The 20,000-nt window shown below is 34.6% G+C and overlaps 1 protein-coding gene and 1 long non-coding RNA gene across 3 annotated transcripts in view; one reads left to right on the top strand and one right to left on the bottom strand.

Moving 5' to 3' along the window:
• The window catches only part of LOC136839758 (uncharacterized), a 291,965-nt gene that overhangs the window by 103,113 nt on the left and 168,852 nt on the right, over window positions 1–20,000 (top strand). The gene's annotated exons all lie outside the window — the stretch shown is intronic.
• LOC136839366 (probable G-protein coupled receptor B0563.6) lies at window positions 12,214–18,554 on the bottom strand. 2 transcript variants are annotated; one of them, XM_067105280.1, is made up of 3 exons: window positions 18,030–18,472; window positions 15,707–15,896; window positions 12,214–13,209 (listed from the first exon to the last, which is right to left on the bottom strand). In XM_067105280.1, the coding sequence occupies exons 1-3, from the start codon at window positions 18,064–18,066 to the stop codon at window positions 12,255–12,257; spliced, it is 1,182 nt and encodes a 393-aa protein (XP_066961381.1). In that variant the 5' UTR covers window positions 18,067–18,472; the 3' UTR covers window positions 12,214–12,254. The 2 variants fall into 2 exon arrangements, with proteins under 2 accessions (XP_066961381.1, XP_066961382.1); XM_067105281.1 differs by lacking the exon at window positions 18,030–18,472 and adding an exon at window positions 18,485–18,554 and having other exon boundaries at window positions 12,215–13,209.

The raw sequence follows: 20,000 nt of genomic DNA, 5'->3' as shown, positions 1-20,000 counted from the left end.
AGATCTGCCGAACATGAGAAGAGAGGGCTCTTGTTCATCAATAGTAAGCTGATTACAGTTGATACGGGATCATGAAACGTGCAGATCTTATCCCTATTTCCAAATCTAAATGTGTTTGCAGGATTGTTAACAATATCGTTAGGTGTAAATGTGAAGTGGAGGCTGACTCAGTGGTACAGTATTTGCATCTAAATCACACACACACACATATATATATATACACACACACACACATATATATATATATATATATATATATATATATATATATTCATGCACATTTGTGTGTGTGTGTAATTGTAAGTATATGCACTAGATAGCAAAGGAAAAATAAAACTTGGTTTTATCATCTCCAGTTTTGCCTATTCAGACATCAGAAAGAAGTAAAAAACAATAGAGATTATTTCCTATATATGCTTGGGTGAAACACATTAAAGAAAAAAAAGGAGGGGATGAAAAAGAAACAGCAGGAACGGGGGGGCGGTAATAGTGCAATACGGCTTATGTGTCACTTGTTAGTAACTGATAACTAAAATTTGTTGGTGAAAGACCATTGCCTCATGGCTGCATTTTCTGAGGTAAATTTGTCACATTTATTGCCACGCTTTATATATATATATATATATATATATATATATATATATATATATATATATATATATATATATATATATATATATATATATATATATATATTATAATGATATGTCTTATAATATATATGTTTCCTGTAATTTTATATTTTCTCTCTTGTATTTGTCATGTGCTATGTGTTGAGATATGAGATCTCCAATCTTAAAAAAGTTAGTTGACTGTGTGATTTTAGAGATAAGATACATTTTTCTGTTAGGCTCTTGTGTTTGCACAGCTGAATGTTTATTCAGGTGTCAAGTGTGTGACCACGGTATTTGTCCCTTTATGCGAGAGAGGCCCCAAACCACTTAAGTTGTCAACTAAAAGGGAGATGAGATGACAGGTTTAGATAACAGTGGCTGGTCTAAAAGTTTGTTGATTGCACAAGTGTTAAGACAGGAAATCCTCTGTTAACTAAAGAGATGTGGGATGACAGGTTTAGATAAGCTGCTTAATCCGGAGGCCTTTTCTGTTTGAACAAGTGTGCATACAGGAAATCCCCTCTCCATTTAAAAGGATGTATGCTGACAGGCCCAGATAGCTCTTTTCGAGCCAGAGAATAATTCCCTGATTATTTTCCCTCCTCCAGGGAAAAAAACCCTGTTTATTCCTTTTTTTCCGAGGGGAGATTCCCAGAGTGACCTATTTCCCAAAAATGCCTAACTGGCAACATAGGTTTATTCTCATAGTAGAGTTTTGGGAAACTGATCACTCCAGACAGAGACTCTGTAGAGAGTTAGGTTTTTCTCTCTCTCTCTCTCTTATCCCTCTCTTCCTTCAGAGGAGAGTAAAATTTACAATATAGCAGATATGGTGTGGTCACCATTAAAGTGTGTATCTTTCTAAGGTCTTAGTACAAGAAAGTGTAACGGCGCCTTAGATAAAAAGTGTGTTACTGCTGCAAGAAGAGTTTTGTAAAAGTGTTCAGAAACTTGTATTAGGTAAAGTGGTTTGTTACTTATTTTTACCATGGGAAAAAGATAGAAACTTTAAAGAGATTTTGCCTTAGTGAAATTATTATTGATAAACCTTTTGTGCATTTTTGCATGTTCTTGTTTTTAAATTTTTTTGTGTGTTCTTGTGTTTACAATTTCATAGTTTTACCCAAAAGTTTGTGTTGGTTGTTTAGTATTTATTTACTTAGGATTTTACATATGTTGATACTTTAACATTGCATACTTGATTTGATTTTCATTTGTTAAGATTTCCTTTTCAAATCTTGAGTAAATCTTAATAGTGTGAATTTTGCTTAGTTAACGTAATTTCTTGATAAATTAAAGTTTTGTGAATTAATCTTGTTAAAGAATGAGTTAAATCTTGTGTTGTTTTCAAGTAGTGGTAATTTTTTTCAGATTGTGAATTCTAATTATAACTTTTGAAGTTAAAAGTAAATTTTTATATTTAAAGTTTTAAAAACACAGTGTTTCATTTTTGACCACCAGTGAATAGGGTTATTTGTGTGTGCATAAGGCAAAGTGATAGACATGCTTTGTTCTTCTCCAATGAACTGAAGTGACTGCAGACCAGGGAAACAATTATAGTTGTTTGATGGAGTGATGCCCTTTTTTATCTAGTATATCTCAGTACCTCACACATAACTTGATAAACCTAGTTTGATATTTCAAGTGATAAGCAAGTTTTAAGGGATCACTGTTACTTTTAGAGTGTTCAGTCATAATGCTATTTTTATGAGAGTTCAGGTATCTGGCTGAAATGAGGTAAATTTTTGGATTTTGTGACTAGTTGTGTAATACCCAGGTACTTGGTACACTTGGTGACAATATATAAATCTATATATATATATATATATATATATATATATATATATATATATATATATATATATATATATATAAATGTATGTATGTATGTATGTATGTAGGTATGTGTATGTGTATATATACTATATATATATATATATATATATATATATATATATATATATATATATATATATATATATATATATATATATATATATATATATATAATCTAATGAGAAAGCAAATAATCTGGCAATGGGAAATAGTGTATATAGAATTTCTTCAGTGTACGTAAATAACATTAACATTAACGAAAAAATGATTATCTTATTAAGGGAGTTATGTTTGAATCATAGAAGAAAAAACATTTTAAACGATGAAATCATGAATATCTTTTCTGAAAGGGTCATAACTCGTTATGCATCAGTAAAACGAATGTATTTCAGTGCTTTTGAATTGTGTAGATGATAAGTGGAAAGGTTAAATAATTAATCTTCCTGTTTTTCTTGTTACCCTGAACAACCATATCATAAAAAAGGTATTTTCTTACATAAACTTTCCTAATTAAAACAACCCACACAGGACCAGTATAACTATTAATCTTATGTTTGTATGGAACAACTTGACGCGTTCCTCAAAAATATTCTCTGAAGCCAAGATATATATATATATATATATATATATATATATATATATATATATATATATATATATATATATATATGTATGTGTGTGTGTGTGTATGTGTGTGTGTGTGTAAATATATATATATATATATATATGTATATATATATATATATATATATATATATATATATATATATATATATATATATATATATATATATATATATATATATATATATATATATATAGTGTTTGTGTGAGTGTGTCTGTGTCTGCATTGGGAAGGGGATTGTGACTGATAAGTTGAGCGTGTCTACGGCAAACCATTTTTAAAATTTCTTAATTTCTGCTGTTCTTCATAATGCACATGATGACCCATTACCCTATCTCGTCAGACTGTGCTAACCACATTTTTATTACCCACTCCCAATTCGCCTTATTTCCCCCACGTCCATTGTTTTCCCCTCCGTCGTCCCCTCTCCCGATTCCAGGAGATTTAATTGACTCCCCACCCCAATGTCAAACTTCTCCGGTCGCAGGAGTTACAAGCAATTACTGGAGGTCAGGCCTTTGTTTACTCTCCCGAGTTGATTGCAGTTGCGAGGGTCGACGCCAGTGACTCGTTGAGTTTAAGTTGCAATGTAATTGTGTTGTTAATTGACTCGTAATCGTTTTTCGACCACTTCTCGTTGCCTTTTCTCGTCCGGAGCCACCTTCGTTGATTGCAATTATCGCGGTTTGTCGTTGACAATATCAGTGGTGTTGATCAGTTTTCCTCCGAAATCACTTCATCAGGTTTCATTACAATGAATGTTCGTGTTGTTCGATGAAGAGGAATCAATTGAAAAATTTAAAATTTATATATGACCTTCACTTGTACTGTATATAGAATTTTACTCAAAACTGCAAAACTCTTAATGTCTCAGTCCTTCGGAAACCTGGAGCAAATGTCAATGGTTGTAAAGAAACTGCGATGAAATCACGCCTTCCTGTCCGTTTCTAGTAACCAGTCTCACTTCTGGAAATCGAAGCTTTGTTGCACGGCAGCTGGTAAATAAAGATCTTGGTATTTTCTCGTTTCTTTCTAATTTGTTCCCCACCTCTGAATTTCGATTTCCACATAATGATGCATAGAAATAACGAAGGTCTCAGTAAATTATCTCATTATGTTAAACGGCATATCCTCTCGGCGACGTTAAAACTACTAAAGCCTGAAATAATTTGCCGCAAAGACGCCAAACATTTTTTGTAAAACACTCCTGACTGACTTCTTCCAGACTTGACCAGAAATTGTGGGTACAGTGTAATAGATCTCAAGGCTACATTGAATGCTGCCAAAGAACGTTAGAAACCAGAATTAACTGGATCAATGTGTCATTTACAGACGGGGTTCTAAACTTAATAAAAAAAAAAATAACAACCTAAAGCATCTCCTAAAAGGTTCAGGATTAACAGTGATTTCTCATTCTAAATAATTTCTTATATTTCTTGGAGTACGATATAGCTTACAAAAGCGAATAATTATTCTTTGATGCTTATCATTTTCCTTCATTCACTAACATACGACATGTCTGTAAAGTGAAAACAATTATTCACTTTTGATTTTGACATACTATACAGAATAATATGGTTATTTAATTAACACTATTATGTAGCTTTATCAACGTGCTTGATCTGTTGATCATTTTAGTTGAAACCTATCGCATTTATTTTTGTTAACATCCGATAGTCTTTTATGTTTTTTTTCTAAACATTCTATTCAAATCATATATCATCCATTTCCTTTTCTTCTTTATTTCATTACGTCATTTGTTGTATGTTCTTATTTGTTATTTACTATCACTTTCCAGTTCCTTACACGCCTGTTATTCCTCTCCTACCTCCTCAAAGTTCCTGGCCCTCCTCTTCCTCCTCTTAAACTTCCTCCACCTTTATTCCACTTCCCTTACAGAGAGAGAGAGAGAGAGAGAGAGAGAGAGAGAGAGAGAGAGAGAGAGAGAGAGAGAGAGAGAGCAGAGTAAGTCTCTCATTGAATATATTATCCCCCTAACTCCATTATCACGCGGACCACTCCAGCCTCCGTTGACATCCACTTCTTTACGACCTGCACGCGCACACACACACACACACACACACACACACACACACACACACACACACACACACACACACACACACACACACACACACACTGCAATTTTGATAGTCCCGAATCACAACGTTCCAATTACCTCTGGGAGACTTATTAGGGAATGATGGCGACTCTCTATGCCTCATTGATAAAGAGGGGTTTCATTGATGAAGAGGGATCCATATGCTTATGTCTGAATTGTTTTTGTGATGGTGATGATAGTGGGGACGGTGATGATGATGCATTATTCATGAGGGGACTCACATATTCACGTATGGTTTTGTTTCCATGATTGTGATGTTTTGTGATATGTTGCAATGTTAAAAAGTATTCATGTGTTCATGCCTCGTCAGAATAATATGACAAGGGATTTATATGGTCATAGCTTGTCATGATAATATGAAAGGGGATTGAAATTTTCATTGTTGTCATAATAATATGACAAGGAATTCATATATATGTACATATATATATATATATATATATAATTATTTATATATATTATATATATATATATATATATATATATATATATATATATATATATATATATATGTGTGTGTGTGTATATATATATATATATATATATATATATATATATATATATATATATATACACACACAGTATATATATCATAGATTCATATTCTTCAACACAGGGATAAGTTAAGTATACCTTAGTTACAAGCCTATTATCAGAATATTATCAAAACAGATAAATCCAAATTTACTGAGAATATTACCCCTTTACAAATCTCAGTGAAAATTATTTTCGTAAATTCATACGATGGCAGAATTCATGACCTCACCATGAACTGGAAAAACCGTGGAATGCTTTGCAATAACAGCATTCCTTTGTCGAAAAGGTCTGGAAATGTAAATAAATCGAACGCTGCAGTAATTTCCCGAGACTTTATTGTTTGGGTATAGAAAAACAAAGTGAATTCACCGAAACTACAAAAGCAGTGTTGCGCTGAAAGAACTGCGTGCACATACTTCGGCAAACACGTACAAGCGCTCTTCTCTCTCCCACAGACATGAACACAAACACAGATATACGCACATACACACATATATATAAGTATATATATATATATATATATATATATATATATATATATATATATATATATATATATATATATATATATATATATATATATATATACATACACACAGTGCATGTATTAAATAACGAGACTGATTAAGTAATTCACCTTTATTTATATGTATTACAAATTTAATTCTTGTCCCCTTCAATATTCTCCCCATTTGCACTAACACTGCTGCAGTCTTCTTTTCCACTGGTCGAAGGCATGGAGGAAATCATTTCTGTCAGCTGTTTCAACACATCCGCCGTTTTCTTATTTCCAGCATCAGCTGACCCAAAACCTGTCCCTTTAACTTTTGGGAAAAGGCAAAAGTCACACGGTGCTAAATCGGGTGAATATGGAGGGTGCCTTTGTCAATGTTCACAGATTCAGCTATCATTCGAACACCGAGTCGGCGGTCTTTTCGAACAAACTGACTGATTTTTTCTACATTTTCTTCGGTTCTTGAAGTGCAAGGTCGTCCAGGGCGTTCTTGAGCTTTGACAATCTCACGTCCCTCGCTGAACTTTTGTGCCAGTCAAACACACGCACTCGAGACAGGCAGTCATTCCCATAATATGTACTAAGCATTTAAGAACATTCTGTTGGTGTTTTGTTGAATTTTACTAAAAATTTCAAATTGACACGTTGTTCAACTTTTAAACTTGGCATTTTTTAGGCCATTACAGAAAACACAACCAAACTAAATGTCAACTCACTGAACGTCATAGAGTGTTGCTGCTTGTCATGCAGGTTCAGACATGTTCAAAGTCACCACTCATGCAGTTATGACCGGTTCTGACTGCTTTGTTTACTATGTGGAATCACAGTCTCGTTATTTGATAGGCATACTCGTATATATATATATATATATATATATATATATATATATATATATATATATATATATATATATATATATATATATATATATATATATATATATATATATATATATATATATATATATATATATATATATATATGAATATAAAAAGGCCCATAAAACACTGTATGAACGTTTCAACCATATATTTCGAGTACTCCCTTCTGTGCTCCTGTTCACTGGTAAAATATGGATTGATGATAGATACAAGGGTATAGCCTATATACAAAACATGTAGGTGTGGCAGTAAGTCTCGTTGGCATGCAGGTGGCCATTGACCCAGGAAGGATGGAAATTAAGATATTCCCTTGTGATTTTTGGCTTCATTAGCTCCCGTCTGGCGATGCGTCTAGTGGTCGTATTTTCTGAAACACCTTCTTAAGAAGAGGCCTGAGGATTAACCCATCGATGTCATCCGATTTCCAATGTCCTCCTGAACTCCTGACAGGTTCATATTGTTGGTTTGATTGATGATAGCAGATTCCAGCATTTTCCTTTTGTACGGACAACTACTTTTGAAAACCAGCTCTGCCCCACTCCAGCTTATGGTATGGTCTTTATCCCTAATATGCAGGAAATCCCCAAACTCTCTGAAGCGAACCGCACTAATTCTTTGTGCTCTGTTATTCTATGCAACCTATTCCTCAGGGGACTTAGAACATGTTCAAATGGATACCTAAATAAAGAATTTAACACGATCCGCCAACACCTAACGCAACTGCTCTATCCACCACACATTATCGGAAAGGCTATTAACAAAGTGAATAAAATATATTACAGAGGTTCAAGTCACAACAGGCAAATAGATTTTAATGACAAAATAAAGCTTCCATACGACGAAAGCATCCAAAAAGCTACAGAACACTCTTAGGTCTAATAATCCTTTTATTTTCCATTATCCCAAATCCATCGGGAGCTCACTCATTAACCTATACTTAAATAAAAAAGGGGAAGAAGCAGGAGTTTACAAGATTCCATGCAGCATTTGTAATGAGATTTACGTGGGAGAGACGGGTAGGTCCATCTTGCATAGAATAACAGAGCACAAAAGATCAGTGCGGTATGCTTCAGAGAGTTTGGGGATTTGCTACATATTAGGGATAAAGCCCAATTAAACTGGAGTGGGGCAGAGCTGGTTTTCAAAAGTAGTTGTCCGTACAAAAGAAAATGCTGGAATCTGCTATCTTCAATCTGCCCAACAATATGAACCTGTTAGGAGGACATTGGAAATCGGATGACATCGATGGGTTAATCCTCATGCCTCTTCTTAAGGTGTTTCATAAAATACGACCACCAGACGCATCGCCAGACCGGAGCTAACGAAGCCAAAAATCACAAGGGAATACCTTAATTTCCATCCTTCCTGGGTCAATGGCCACCTGCATGCCAACGAGACTTACTGCCACATGTTTTGTATATATATATACCTTGTATCTATCACCTGTCCATATTTTACCAGTGAACAGGGGCACAGAAGGAAGTGCTCAAATATATGGTTGGAATGTTCATATAGTGTTGTATGGGCCTTTTTATCTTCACATTATACTGTTGTATTACCTGTTGAAGACATTCATATATATATATTATATATATATATATATATATATATATATATATATATATATATATATATATATATATATATATATATATATATAATGTATATGTGTATGTTGCCGTGGATGCATGTGTGTATACGTGCTTTTACTGACTCTAATTCCAATCCATGAAATATAATTTCTCAGAAATCGAACGAAGTCACTGGAGACGGTGTAGGTGGGATATTTAGTCCCACGAGAGTTCGGACAGAAGATGGAATCATAAGTTTGCGAACGAAACAAGATTGAATGAGAACTTCGAGAGGGAAATGGAGAAGCTGACGCACAAGTCCGCGAGAGGAAGAAGTTCTGTAAGGAATCGCTTAGAGGAGGGTATGAGTCAATGATGACCTAGATTTTGACCTTGAAGGCCTTTATAAATAGGAGACTAATTAACCTGATAATGTAGTGGGTGTCGCGAAGTGAGAGGTGTGATATGTGATGTATATTGAAATGAATGAAAGTTTGGTATTAACCTTTTTGTTTTGTCTTTTTATGTGTTTTAGTTTTAAAAGTTTTTTTTCAAGACCACACTGTTTCTAATAGAATATCGTCAGCATTACAAATATTGCAGGATTTGATCACTCGTTAAGACGCTTTGTTTTCCTTGTTTTTTATTTAATTGGTATTTATAAGATCACAGTTTTATATATTGTTATTCTTTTTGTATTTCCATTACTTATATGCCAATGACACTAAATTTCTTTCGTTAAAACCTTCAGAAGTTAGAACAGTATGCATTCATCAAAATCACCTCAAAATGTTATGAGAGAGAGAGAGAGAGAGAGAGAGAGAGAGAGAGAGAGAGGGGGAGGAGGAGGAAGCAAAGGCATTCATGCATTCATACATTCCCATATGAATAAGGCCGACGCTCAGTGATTTGCAGTGTCGCTTAAACTCGGCGGGAAATGTGGAGAGGGTTCTTGCCAAACAATGGAGTTGGCAGAACCGTCTTTAATAACGCTCGTGAATAGGGAAGGCGAAAATAGCCTCAGCAATTCCAACTGCGAAAGGCGAAGTCTTTCTGGACAATGAGATTCGGCTCAACGAATCTTACGGATTTTAAGGCAAAGTTTATTGTGTGGGATGTTTGGAACATGACTTGATATGCCAATTACAGAAGTTCCTGATGAGGGTTTTTTTGTAGTTGCACACCGTTACTGTAATGCTTTGTTGAGGTAATGTTATATAAATATATATATAATATATATATATATATATATATATATATATATATATATATATATATATATATATATATATATATATATATATATATATATATATATATGTATGTATATATATATATATATATATATATATATATATATATATATATATATATATATATATATATATATATATATATATATATATATATATATATATATATATATATATATATATATATATATCACTGTAAACCGTGAAAAAAAAGCGACTATAAACCGTGAAAAAAAAAAGCGACTATCTGCCAAATATCAAAGGATTTTTTTTTTTTTTTTTATAAAACCTCCTCTTTACTCTCTTCAGTATTTTTAGACAGGTATCTGATTAAACTTGAAGATCGTTCTTATAGAATAATTGAACTTCTATAAAATAATGATCGTAAATTTTGCAGGAATTTTGCCACGGTTGCTGTCGATATGGACTTTAGATTCTCATCCACTAAAGAAGAACAAATGAAAAACACACGCAAAATATAAGATTCATTGAGATCATTATTTCCAATAAATTTGGTCGAGATGGAATAAATCAGCAACTGTAGTTTAATACCCCTAAATGAACTCTTTGTTTAAAAAACAATGTATGTTTAGGAAAATGACAACCTGATCTGGAAGAATTTTCTATAAGGACGTTGAAACATTTTCCTGTAATCGATTGTAAATTTCCTCCCCTTTTATAGAACTTGTCGAGAAAAGTGAGGCGAAGAACCTTTTATATTTTAAAGGAAATACCCGCCGATGTAAAGAGACAATTCCTTTTTCATAATATTGTTGTCAGCATTTGTACGCTACAATTGCAACAAGGTTCACCCTTGAATTCCTTGGTATCTCAAATTCTGAGAGAAATTTAAAAAGATCTAAAGGCTCTGAGCTTATTTCAATAATTGTTTGTTTAATGAAACTATAAGTAATTGATAGGATAATTAAGGAAACTAAAGAGTAAACAATAACCTATTTATTATGACTAGTTTTTGGACATAAATAGTACTTATTTCTCGGACAATCACATTTTTATATCTATAACACATATATAAATTCATACTTGCATACGTTGCGGGATTATTTTTCAGTTTGAAAATACTCCCAAATTTTTTGAGACAGAAATCCCGAATTGAGTGATCATGGATTTTTGTTTTTTATAAGAATATATATAAACATAAAATGAGACGTGCAACAGGTAAAATGTGCTTATTTATTACATTTCGTAATTGCTATATAAACTGATGCACATCAGAAACTGTTGACATGCATCGTTATCTTCAAAGCTACTTAATATGGTTAGTATATGTTTGTCATCTCGTTGGACGGGTGGGTATAGTTCTCGGCTAGCACTCCGCTGGGCCCGCGTTCGAGTCTCCGGGCGGCCAATGAAGAATTAGAGGAATTTATTTCAGATAATAGAAGTTCATTTCTCGGTATAATGTGGTTCGGATTCCACAATAAGCTGTAGGTCCCGTTGCTAGGTAACCAATTGGTTCTTAGCCACGTAAAGTGAGTCTAATCCTTCGGGCCAGCCCTAGGAGAGCTGTTAATCAGGTGTACTTAACTTTGCCATCATACAAGAGCAACGGAATATAGTCCAGGGATTAATGTGTTATATATAGGTTTTTAATAATATGACAAATAAACTTCTACGGAGGGAGTACAGACCAACTATATCTTTAAGGAAAACTATATTGCAGACTTTATCGAAGTTTTCCATAGTAATGACTGAGTAAGGATTAGTCTGGAACATCATAAGTTCTTCTAAAATAAAAAAAAAATGGTTTTGGAGAGAGAGAGAGAGAGAGAGAGAGAGAGAGAGAGAGAGAGAGAGAGAGAGAGAGAGAGAGAGAGAGATGGAATATTTTGAAATTCGTAAAGCCATAAAGAATGCGAAATATATTACAGTTTCCTGGAATCTCTTGGTAAATACAAAACAATAACATGTATAACTTAAAAGAAATTCGGACCTAAATATCAGCTTTCCTCTTATCACAGATAAAGGCATATTCAACTTTCTTGATATTGAAAGAGGTTAAACCTATTTTTGCCTGATTTTCTTCTCTGCTAAGTAGAATATATACAATGCACACACACACACACACATATATATATATATATATATATATATATATATATATATATATATATAACAGTATATATATACATACATATATATATAGTATATATTATATGTATATATATTATATGTATATGTATATATATATAAATATATATATATATATATATATATATATATATATATATATATATATATATATATATATATATATATTTATTATATGTGCTGCATATTTCAGGCCAGGTCATTACCTTTAGGGCCAGGACTAACCTTAACTTCAGAGACCGACAGATTGTCAACTATATGACTTTTACCTAGGAATATTCGGTGTATGTTCGCTTGGATCTTAGACTGACTCTCGCTCCGGGCTGTTTTGTCAGAGTCGTCTACGTCATCAGCTGCTCCGCGGAAGAACACGTGGCGAAAAGTGGCCCGGAAGTGGCTGTTGACTAAGAAGTAGAGAGTGAAGTTGGAGATGTTCCCAATCATTTGGATGATGTTACTCGCGATTCCGAAAAACAGGATTGTCCTTTTCGTCTCCTCAGATTGCCATGTTTGAGCCATGAGCAGGAGGTAAATAGTCACAGGCGTCTGATAGACGTAAAAGACGGCCGATGCCCAAAATAGCAACAGAACCAGCCTCCTCTCCTTGTTGCGCCTGGAGCGGGAGATCCCTTGAGCAAAACACTCGGTTATGCTGCGGGCATTCCTGAGCTTCATCAGTATTTTGATGTTGCAAGCTGTAAGGAGAACCGGAGGAATTATTCGGTTGCACACTTCCCTAAACCAGGAATACACTTCATATAAGGGAATCTCAACGTTCCTGTAGCCGTCGTAGGAGAGCCATTCCCCGCTTTGTGTTTGACAGACTTCGCCGAAAAACATTGTGGGTATCTGTAGCGTGAACACGAACAAAAAGGTGAACAACACTCTCTTGCGGAACACTTTGCACTGCATACTCCTCGGAAGGTCTTCGTGGCAGCAAACGGCCACGTATCGACTGTAGGCGAACCAGACCATGAGGTAGAAGCTGAACACTTGGAACGATGAGCTGATGGACCAGGCGAACATTGAGTAGTACTTGGCAACGGTGTAGGACTTGATTGGGAAATGGCCGCAGTTCGCGAGGCACACGGGGATTAACAGAAAACAGAGGAACATATCAGATACGGTCGTTACACGTAACCATCTGAAATAAAAATAATATGAAACCATTATAAAAAAAAAAAAAGGACGTGTGGACAAAAATATTGAGCAAAGTCTTGAACCTGAGTTTTACTTTTTTCTTACGTACATAACAAACAAAATATCTACATTACATAAAAAAACAAAATATCTCATTTAAAGGAAATTTGTCAAAAAAAAAAAAAAAACTACAATACATGATCATATTTGCAACGGGAAAGAATGTGATTCCTGCATATAACGTTTCAGAATATTAACGTCGCGTTTTAGGGTAAGGGTTGATTAAAAACGATATACATTTCCCATGTGACCTACGAATGGGTAACGAGAGACAAAGATATTATCAGGATGGAAAAGGAGTTACAGTGTATTTTGAAGTCACCATTTTATACAATGTTCTTTATTTACCATGAACAAAATGACAAAAGGGCTGTTATCCTATTGCTAAGTGTACCATTTGAAGTAGATGATAATAGAAATGTTGCCTTTGCGAAATTAATTTTCTCGTGGCTTTGCACAAAAACTCATTCAGAGCCCAAGAAAAGATAGGTGTTTCTAATGTCTGTCAGTCTGAAAAGACCATTATGTGCGTTCCAGTCACTAGAAATTCCTCAGTGAAGAAATGCACAGAAATATCGGTATTTTACATTATATGAGTTTAACCAGAGACGAATTTATTCGAGGTACATCTATAAATTAATATAAAATCCTGCAAATCATGTTAGTCTGTATATTTATAGTTATGACAGTCCATCCTTAATAATTTGTGGTCAGTGTTTCTTTTATTTTTATAAAGAAACATATTTCGTTGTTAATGACATTACAGATTAGTAAATGCCATTAGCATTTTCAGATTCCCATAATGCAGCGCTATCCAAAACCCTCAGATTTCCCCAGTTATCAAAACTAAGTCACTGGGTTTCCTAGCTAAGCATAGGACGAGGCCCATTCAATAGAACTGTAGCCACCTGCTCCCATGGGAAACGCCAGATGTCTCCTCTGCCAAACTGGGGACCCTAGACTTCCTCCGGAATCCCCAAAGTGGTGCCTGTGCTAAAGGCTTTTGTTTCATTTATTTTTGCAATAAAACACATACAACTCCTCCCCAATTTCTTAAAATTCCTCGATGACACTGGGTCTGTTTCGCCTGTTCCATGACTTCCTAGAAACTGTGGATTTAGTTAAAGCCAGTTACCTAGGGGAACTACAATTTTACAGAAAATCAAATTTAAGAGAGGTAGTCGTCCTAGGATTCTGGAGGGAGCCCTAATCTCTGGTCCACTAGGGAAATCCGGAGTACACTGTTGTACAGAAAATGTCTCTTGCTCTGCTTATAACCGAGAAACCAAGAGACTTGGTTTGACTGAGGGTCCCTTCTCCGCAGCCTCTTGCAGAAGTCAGGGGAACCCTTCAAATGGGAATTTGCATTAATATCTGTACAATCTAAAGGGGCCAATTCCTTTTAATAATTGATAGATTTTTGTTAACGTCATCGTTATTGACTATTTGCAAAACATTTTACAAAGAGAATTCTCATAACCGGATAGGAAGTAATTATTCATCGGAAGCTTAATATCTAATTGTCTGCAAGGCTCGTCCGCACACTGCATGGCTATATAAGGTCCTACTGGTGTACATCTGTGGGTGATAAAATGAACTGTGGTCGTTTCCTGCATTGCTCACTAATGAACGTCCTGCCCTTTATAGGCTCATGGCAATACACAGCGTTTTTTCTTCCTGACCTTTTCACGGAAAGCAAAATACAGGATCATGAAGTTCCTGATTATTCTTGATGGTGTTAAACATGGATGTTCATTCAGGGATGGCTAGAATGAACTCTTACTCGACTAAAACCGTGTCACTCTCAGGAAACAGAGCTCACAGAGGAAATGCCATTGTTGCACCACTGCCTGGAGAAAGACCCTCCTTGTGTAATAAAAAGTGTTTCCGCAGTACGTACTCTAATACGCTTTTCACAAAATGTTCATGAGTGTTTAAGTCTGCAGCTAAAATACATAAGCCAAATATTTAACCGTATGGAATGATAAGAAATTATATAGAACTACAAGTCTCTTTATCGTCTAAACTTCCTCATCATCATTTCAGATTGCTGAAAGGAAACCTGGATAAAAGTACAAATAAAAGAATATTCAAAGCATGGATAAGATATGACAGCCATGCCTTTCCTAAGCGTTTTTTTGTCTCATAAATTTTCCCAGGTGATCTTAGAGCGTCAAAGATTTAACATATACAAACGTTGAGGGGGTAAGCAGTTCCAAACTCGATGCGCGAAAATGTGAAACATACACACACATACACCCACAAACATACATACGTAAAAAGAAAGAAATATATACATACGCATATATATACATACATACATACATACATACATACATACATACATACATACATACATATATATATATATATATATATATATATATATATATATATATATATATACTTACTGTATATATTACACAAAAATACGTCTGTACCTGTATATCTTGCTCATCATTCGACGTCTTGTAAGGACGATGAGATTGATGGCATTGCAGATGATGCCGAGAGCGATCAGGAACGGGAACACTACTTGGAATGTCGTCCAGTACAGGTCGTCCAAATCCTCTTTCCTCTCTTCTGTGGCGCAAGCGAATTGGGATGTGTTGTTAGCAGACATTTTGATCCCTGGGAAGAGGAAATTAAACATGAGCTTTAAACTTTATTCGTTAGGTAGAGTTAATGAAATTACTTAATATTGCAGATAATGTATTGCATAGATAGATGAGAAAGTTGCCTCTCTGTGCGTATTCGATTATTTCAAGAAAATCATAGAAATTTGAGTAATCGTGTGTTTTTAGTTGGCTAGGGATTATATTGTTCTCGACTTGTTTATTTAGGTTTTCCTAAAATATGCCCATTTACATAGCAACCCCTCATACACACACAAACGCACACTATTAAATATATATATATATATATATATATATATATATATATATATATATATATATATATATATATATATATATATGTGTGTGTGTGTGTGTGTGTGTGTGTGTGTGTGTGTGAGAGAGATCACTTGCGTGTTTGTATATATGTGAGCGTGCGGTCTGGTATCCCCGTGGTCAGCTCTCAGACCTTGATCGTTGTGTAACAAGATTACTCAAGTGCATTTCTTTTCTGAAGATAGGTATGGTATCTTTGTAAGAAATAACTTTTTTTTAAATACCTCGTAGGGAAAGATATGCTAATGAGAATCGACAATATATTTCCAAACTGTCGGTGTATTAAGCCTAAAGTAACAAGAAGACAATATGAAACATAGGAGACACATGAAGCAACCTCTCCGTCCAGTAATCTCAGAGGATGTTGTTACTTTGTAATCTTCGGATATGTAACGTGAATTTTCCCTGGGAATTACATATTACTTCGGGTGTACTAATATTTGCGTTATTTCCATATAGTTCATGTTCATAACGTAAACAACAATAACGTGTAATAGAAATCATGTATTTTTTATTTGTTTTTTTTGAATGATGCCTTTTTCCATAAGCAAACATGTTTTGGCACACATGAACTAAAATCGGCTGAGGAAAGGAGAGCCTTGCCTTATTTTTCAGGTAAGTCAACAAAGCTCAGCCTGTTTAAATATATATATATATATATATATATATATATATATATATATATATATATATATATATATATATATATGTATATATATATATATGTCTGTATATTACATATATATTAAACAAGGATCAAAATGAATCTAAAGTGCTTCACCTACAGGACGTACTTTTCTGGTATCTCGGTGCTTGTACACGAAGAGAGAGAGAGAGAGAGAGAGAGAGAGAGAGAGAGAGAGAGAGAGAGAGAGAGAGAGAGAGAGAGTATTAGGTTATATAAATGAATAATCTCACCATACCTGGCAAATTGTTTAACCGTTTAAAGAAATTTTTACAAAAAGCTATTGGTAGAAGATAAGTTTAGTCATGTTTTTGATGTTCCCCGATCAATAAAAAAATAAAAACCCTGGTAAGGATTCCTTGATTCTCATGCTAATTTAAGTAAACAAGTCTAGTTTCTGAACTAGAAGTGTGCCATTTACAGCATTGTGAGCGATGAGTTTATTCTCAAAAACTGCTGCCTTTTTCCTTAAACTGGCTTTGACAACCGCTGACTTTATCAGAACAATGCATGGAACGAGCGCTCGCACTTTGAGTGAGCAGTGGCGACTGCTTAAGTTATAGAAGAAGAAGAAGAAGAAGAAGAAGAAGAAGAAGAAGAAGAAGAAGAAGAAGAAGAAGAAGACGAAGAAAGTATGTCAGTCCTTTAGCGTAGGAGGCTTTCCAAGAATACGTAGTTTCCGCACTGTATAAAATATTGCATTAAAATGACACTAATCTTTTTTGTTTAGATTTAAAAGCTATTGTATCAAAATGGCAGTAATATTTCCAAATTAATAAGCTGCTGTACTAAAATGACTAATATTCAGTTTCTAGTTATATGTAACGTGGGTCGAAATCCGGTGTAGGTTGAGCTAAGAATGGCACTGACTAGTTCGTCCGTCCAGGTTTTTTACTTTTTTTTATACTAAAGAACGGGGTCCAATTTGAGGAGCCATCAGTAAATTTTCCTAGCCAAGTCCTGCAAAAGAAATAGAAAGAAAAGGAAGAAGGTGAGGATTAATAACTCTGGGTCAAAGTAGGGGATAAAATTGTCAGTGAACCTCTTGTGGTGAACTGCAGTTATTGGTAAACTATTTCCTGCGTCCCTTCGCCCCCTGACTGCACCACTTTATACTCTTCTATTTACCTCCATCCTCGCTTCCTTTCTTCACCTTGCTGTCCATGCTATCCAACTATTACATCTCAGTGCAACTGTGGAGTTTTCTCCCAGTTCCACCTGTAGATCCTTGCGTTTCATCTTCTTTATTTTCAGCCACTCACACTCCCACTTTTCACTGTCTTCAGCGCTGAACGACCTAAAGCGTCCCATTTCTTGGCTTGGCAGCCTAAGTTTCATAGCAATCGGAAGCACATTTACAATCACTAATCTCTCCGAATACGAGATCCGATTTTCGTATCACCATGGGAATCATTTTGGAGCGCTTTCACTTATTCTGTATACCGCCTCAAAGGCCTCGTTGAAGATGAATAAACAACGTAAGGTAAAAAAAAAGTAAAAAGGAAGCAAAAAATGCAAATAAGAAAGCAGTACGATTTCAAAGCAAATTCTAATCGCTGAGGAAAAAAAAAGTGACACCTCACCTCCCCAACCTGGCTCAGCGATGGCTCCGAGAAATGTGGCATGCGCAGAAACTTAATGATAGTGGCAAGTCTTTGCCACAAACAACCGGATATTACGTAATCTTCGTCACGGCTACACCACGGCACGGGAGAATTCCCCGAACACAACAGAAACTGGGCACGTAATTCGTTTACATTTTATGCATAAATGGTTTACTATAAAGTTGTGAGATCTAATGATATTTATTCTGTTTATTCCCAGGGTATGTCAAACGTCTAATAAATAAGTCAATATTAGAGTGAAAAATATAATTTGGTTTCATTTACTACATAAAGTCACCGTACGTACAGACTACCATTTAGAGAGAAAAGATGTTTTAGCGGATATCACGTGCACGTCTAATGTCTAATTACTAATAAAAGTCAGAATAACATAAAAAAAAGGCAAAATTACACAAAATGCTATAAAGCTTGTGATAAAATACAAAGCATGCTATTTCTTATAAGTTAAGAAGAATAAAATCCTTTTAATTTTTGTTTCTGATAACATATATTTATAAGAGTGATGTCAGATACCAGTTAAGAGAAAGTTTAATATTATTCTCGTAATTAACAAGAAATAAGACCAACTTACGAAGCAGGTTTTCATAGAAAAAATATACAGAAAAAAATTCAACATTTTGAGTAAATTTTTAGATGGAAATAAAGGTAAACAGCCTAGTAAATACAAAATAACACATACACCCCAACTATGAAATACGTTAATAAAAAAAATGGTGGGTGTTACTTGATAGCAGTTTGATATAATCTAATTAATCTGCGCAAATTAACAACAATGCCTGGCAGGCAGGACGGATTCAGAAGTCCAAGTAAGGTTTCTTATTCCTTACAATGCCTTCCCCTACATGTAAGCCACCTCTAGAGAAGAGCCTAGGTGACGTAAGATAAACTTGTTATAAATCACATGCCCAGCCCAATGTTACAGCAAAGGAGTGAAAACACACCAGGTAATGAGAAGTGTGACATCCCCATCCGCAGCACATTATTGGATACTGACGCTTTAAAAAAGGAGAGGTGTGCACTTAATTACTAAGTGACAGCATTTCACAGTAGGATAAATACAAAACTATAGCAAATTTCATCCTTAAGCAAAGGTAATCATTATTTAAATAAGATCGTTAAAACAGTGGAAATGTGACAAAAGAGCTCCATAAACTACAAACATATTTCAGCCCTTTGGACGACATGGAATTTTCTTTCTTTTTACCCAACATCCAGTTTGTTTTTTTCTCGGAGAAATGTTTCGCTAGGTTTCTTTCCCAGGTTTTCCCACTTTACATCTCGACTGTCATTGCTCAATGTTTTTGCAATACCGTAATACCAGAGTGTTTTAACCTTGACGTTCTTGTCTACCTGTTTTCCGTCTACGTGATTTTGAATTCGGAACTCGTTTATACCTCCACAGGTTGTGTTTCAGATGATTTGTCAAAAGAGCGCTCCGGTAAAGTTACCTCTACTAAATAGACTATACACTTTA

This window comes from Macrobrachium rosenbergii, chromosome 6 (assembly GCF_040412425.1).
Source record: "Macrobrachium rosenbergii isolate ZJJX-2024 chromosome 6, ASM4041242v1, whole genome shotgun sequence".
NCBI classification, from domain to species: Eukaryota; Metazoa; Arthropoda; class Malacostraca; order Decapoda; family Palaemonidae; genus Macrobrachium; species Macrobrachium rosenbergii.
This window is presented reverse-complemented; position numbering and strand designations above follow the sequence as displayed.

Bases quoted from the DNA above. Each gene is read 5' to 3' on its own strand.
- LOC136839366 (XM_067105280.1), bottom strand. From the start codon at position 18,066: ATGGACAGCAAGGTGAAGAAAGGAAGCGAGGATGGAG. The intron at 15,897-18,029 runs GTAAATAGAAGA...TCCTCTTCCCAG, and splicing joins GAAAGGAAGCGAGGATGGAG to GGATCAAAATGTCTGCTAAC. The intron at 13,210-15,706 runs GTACAGACGTAT...TTTTTATTTCAG, and splicing joins ATGATGAGCAAGATATACAG to ATGGTTACGTGTAACGACCG.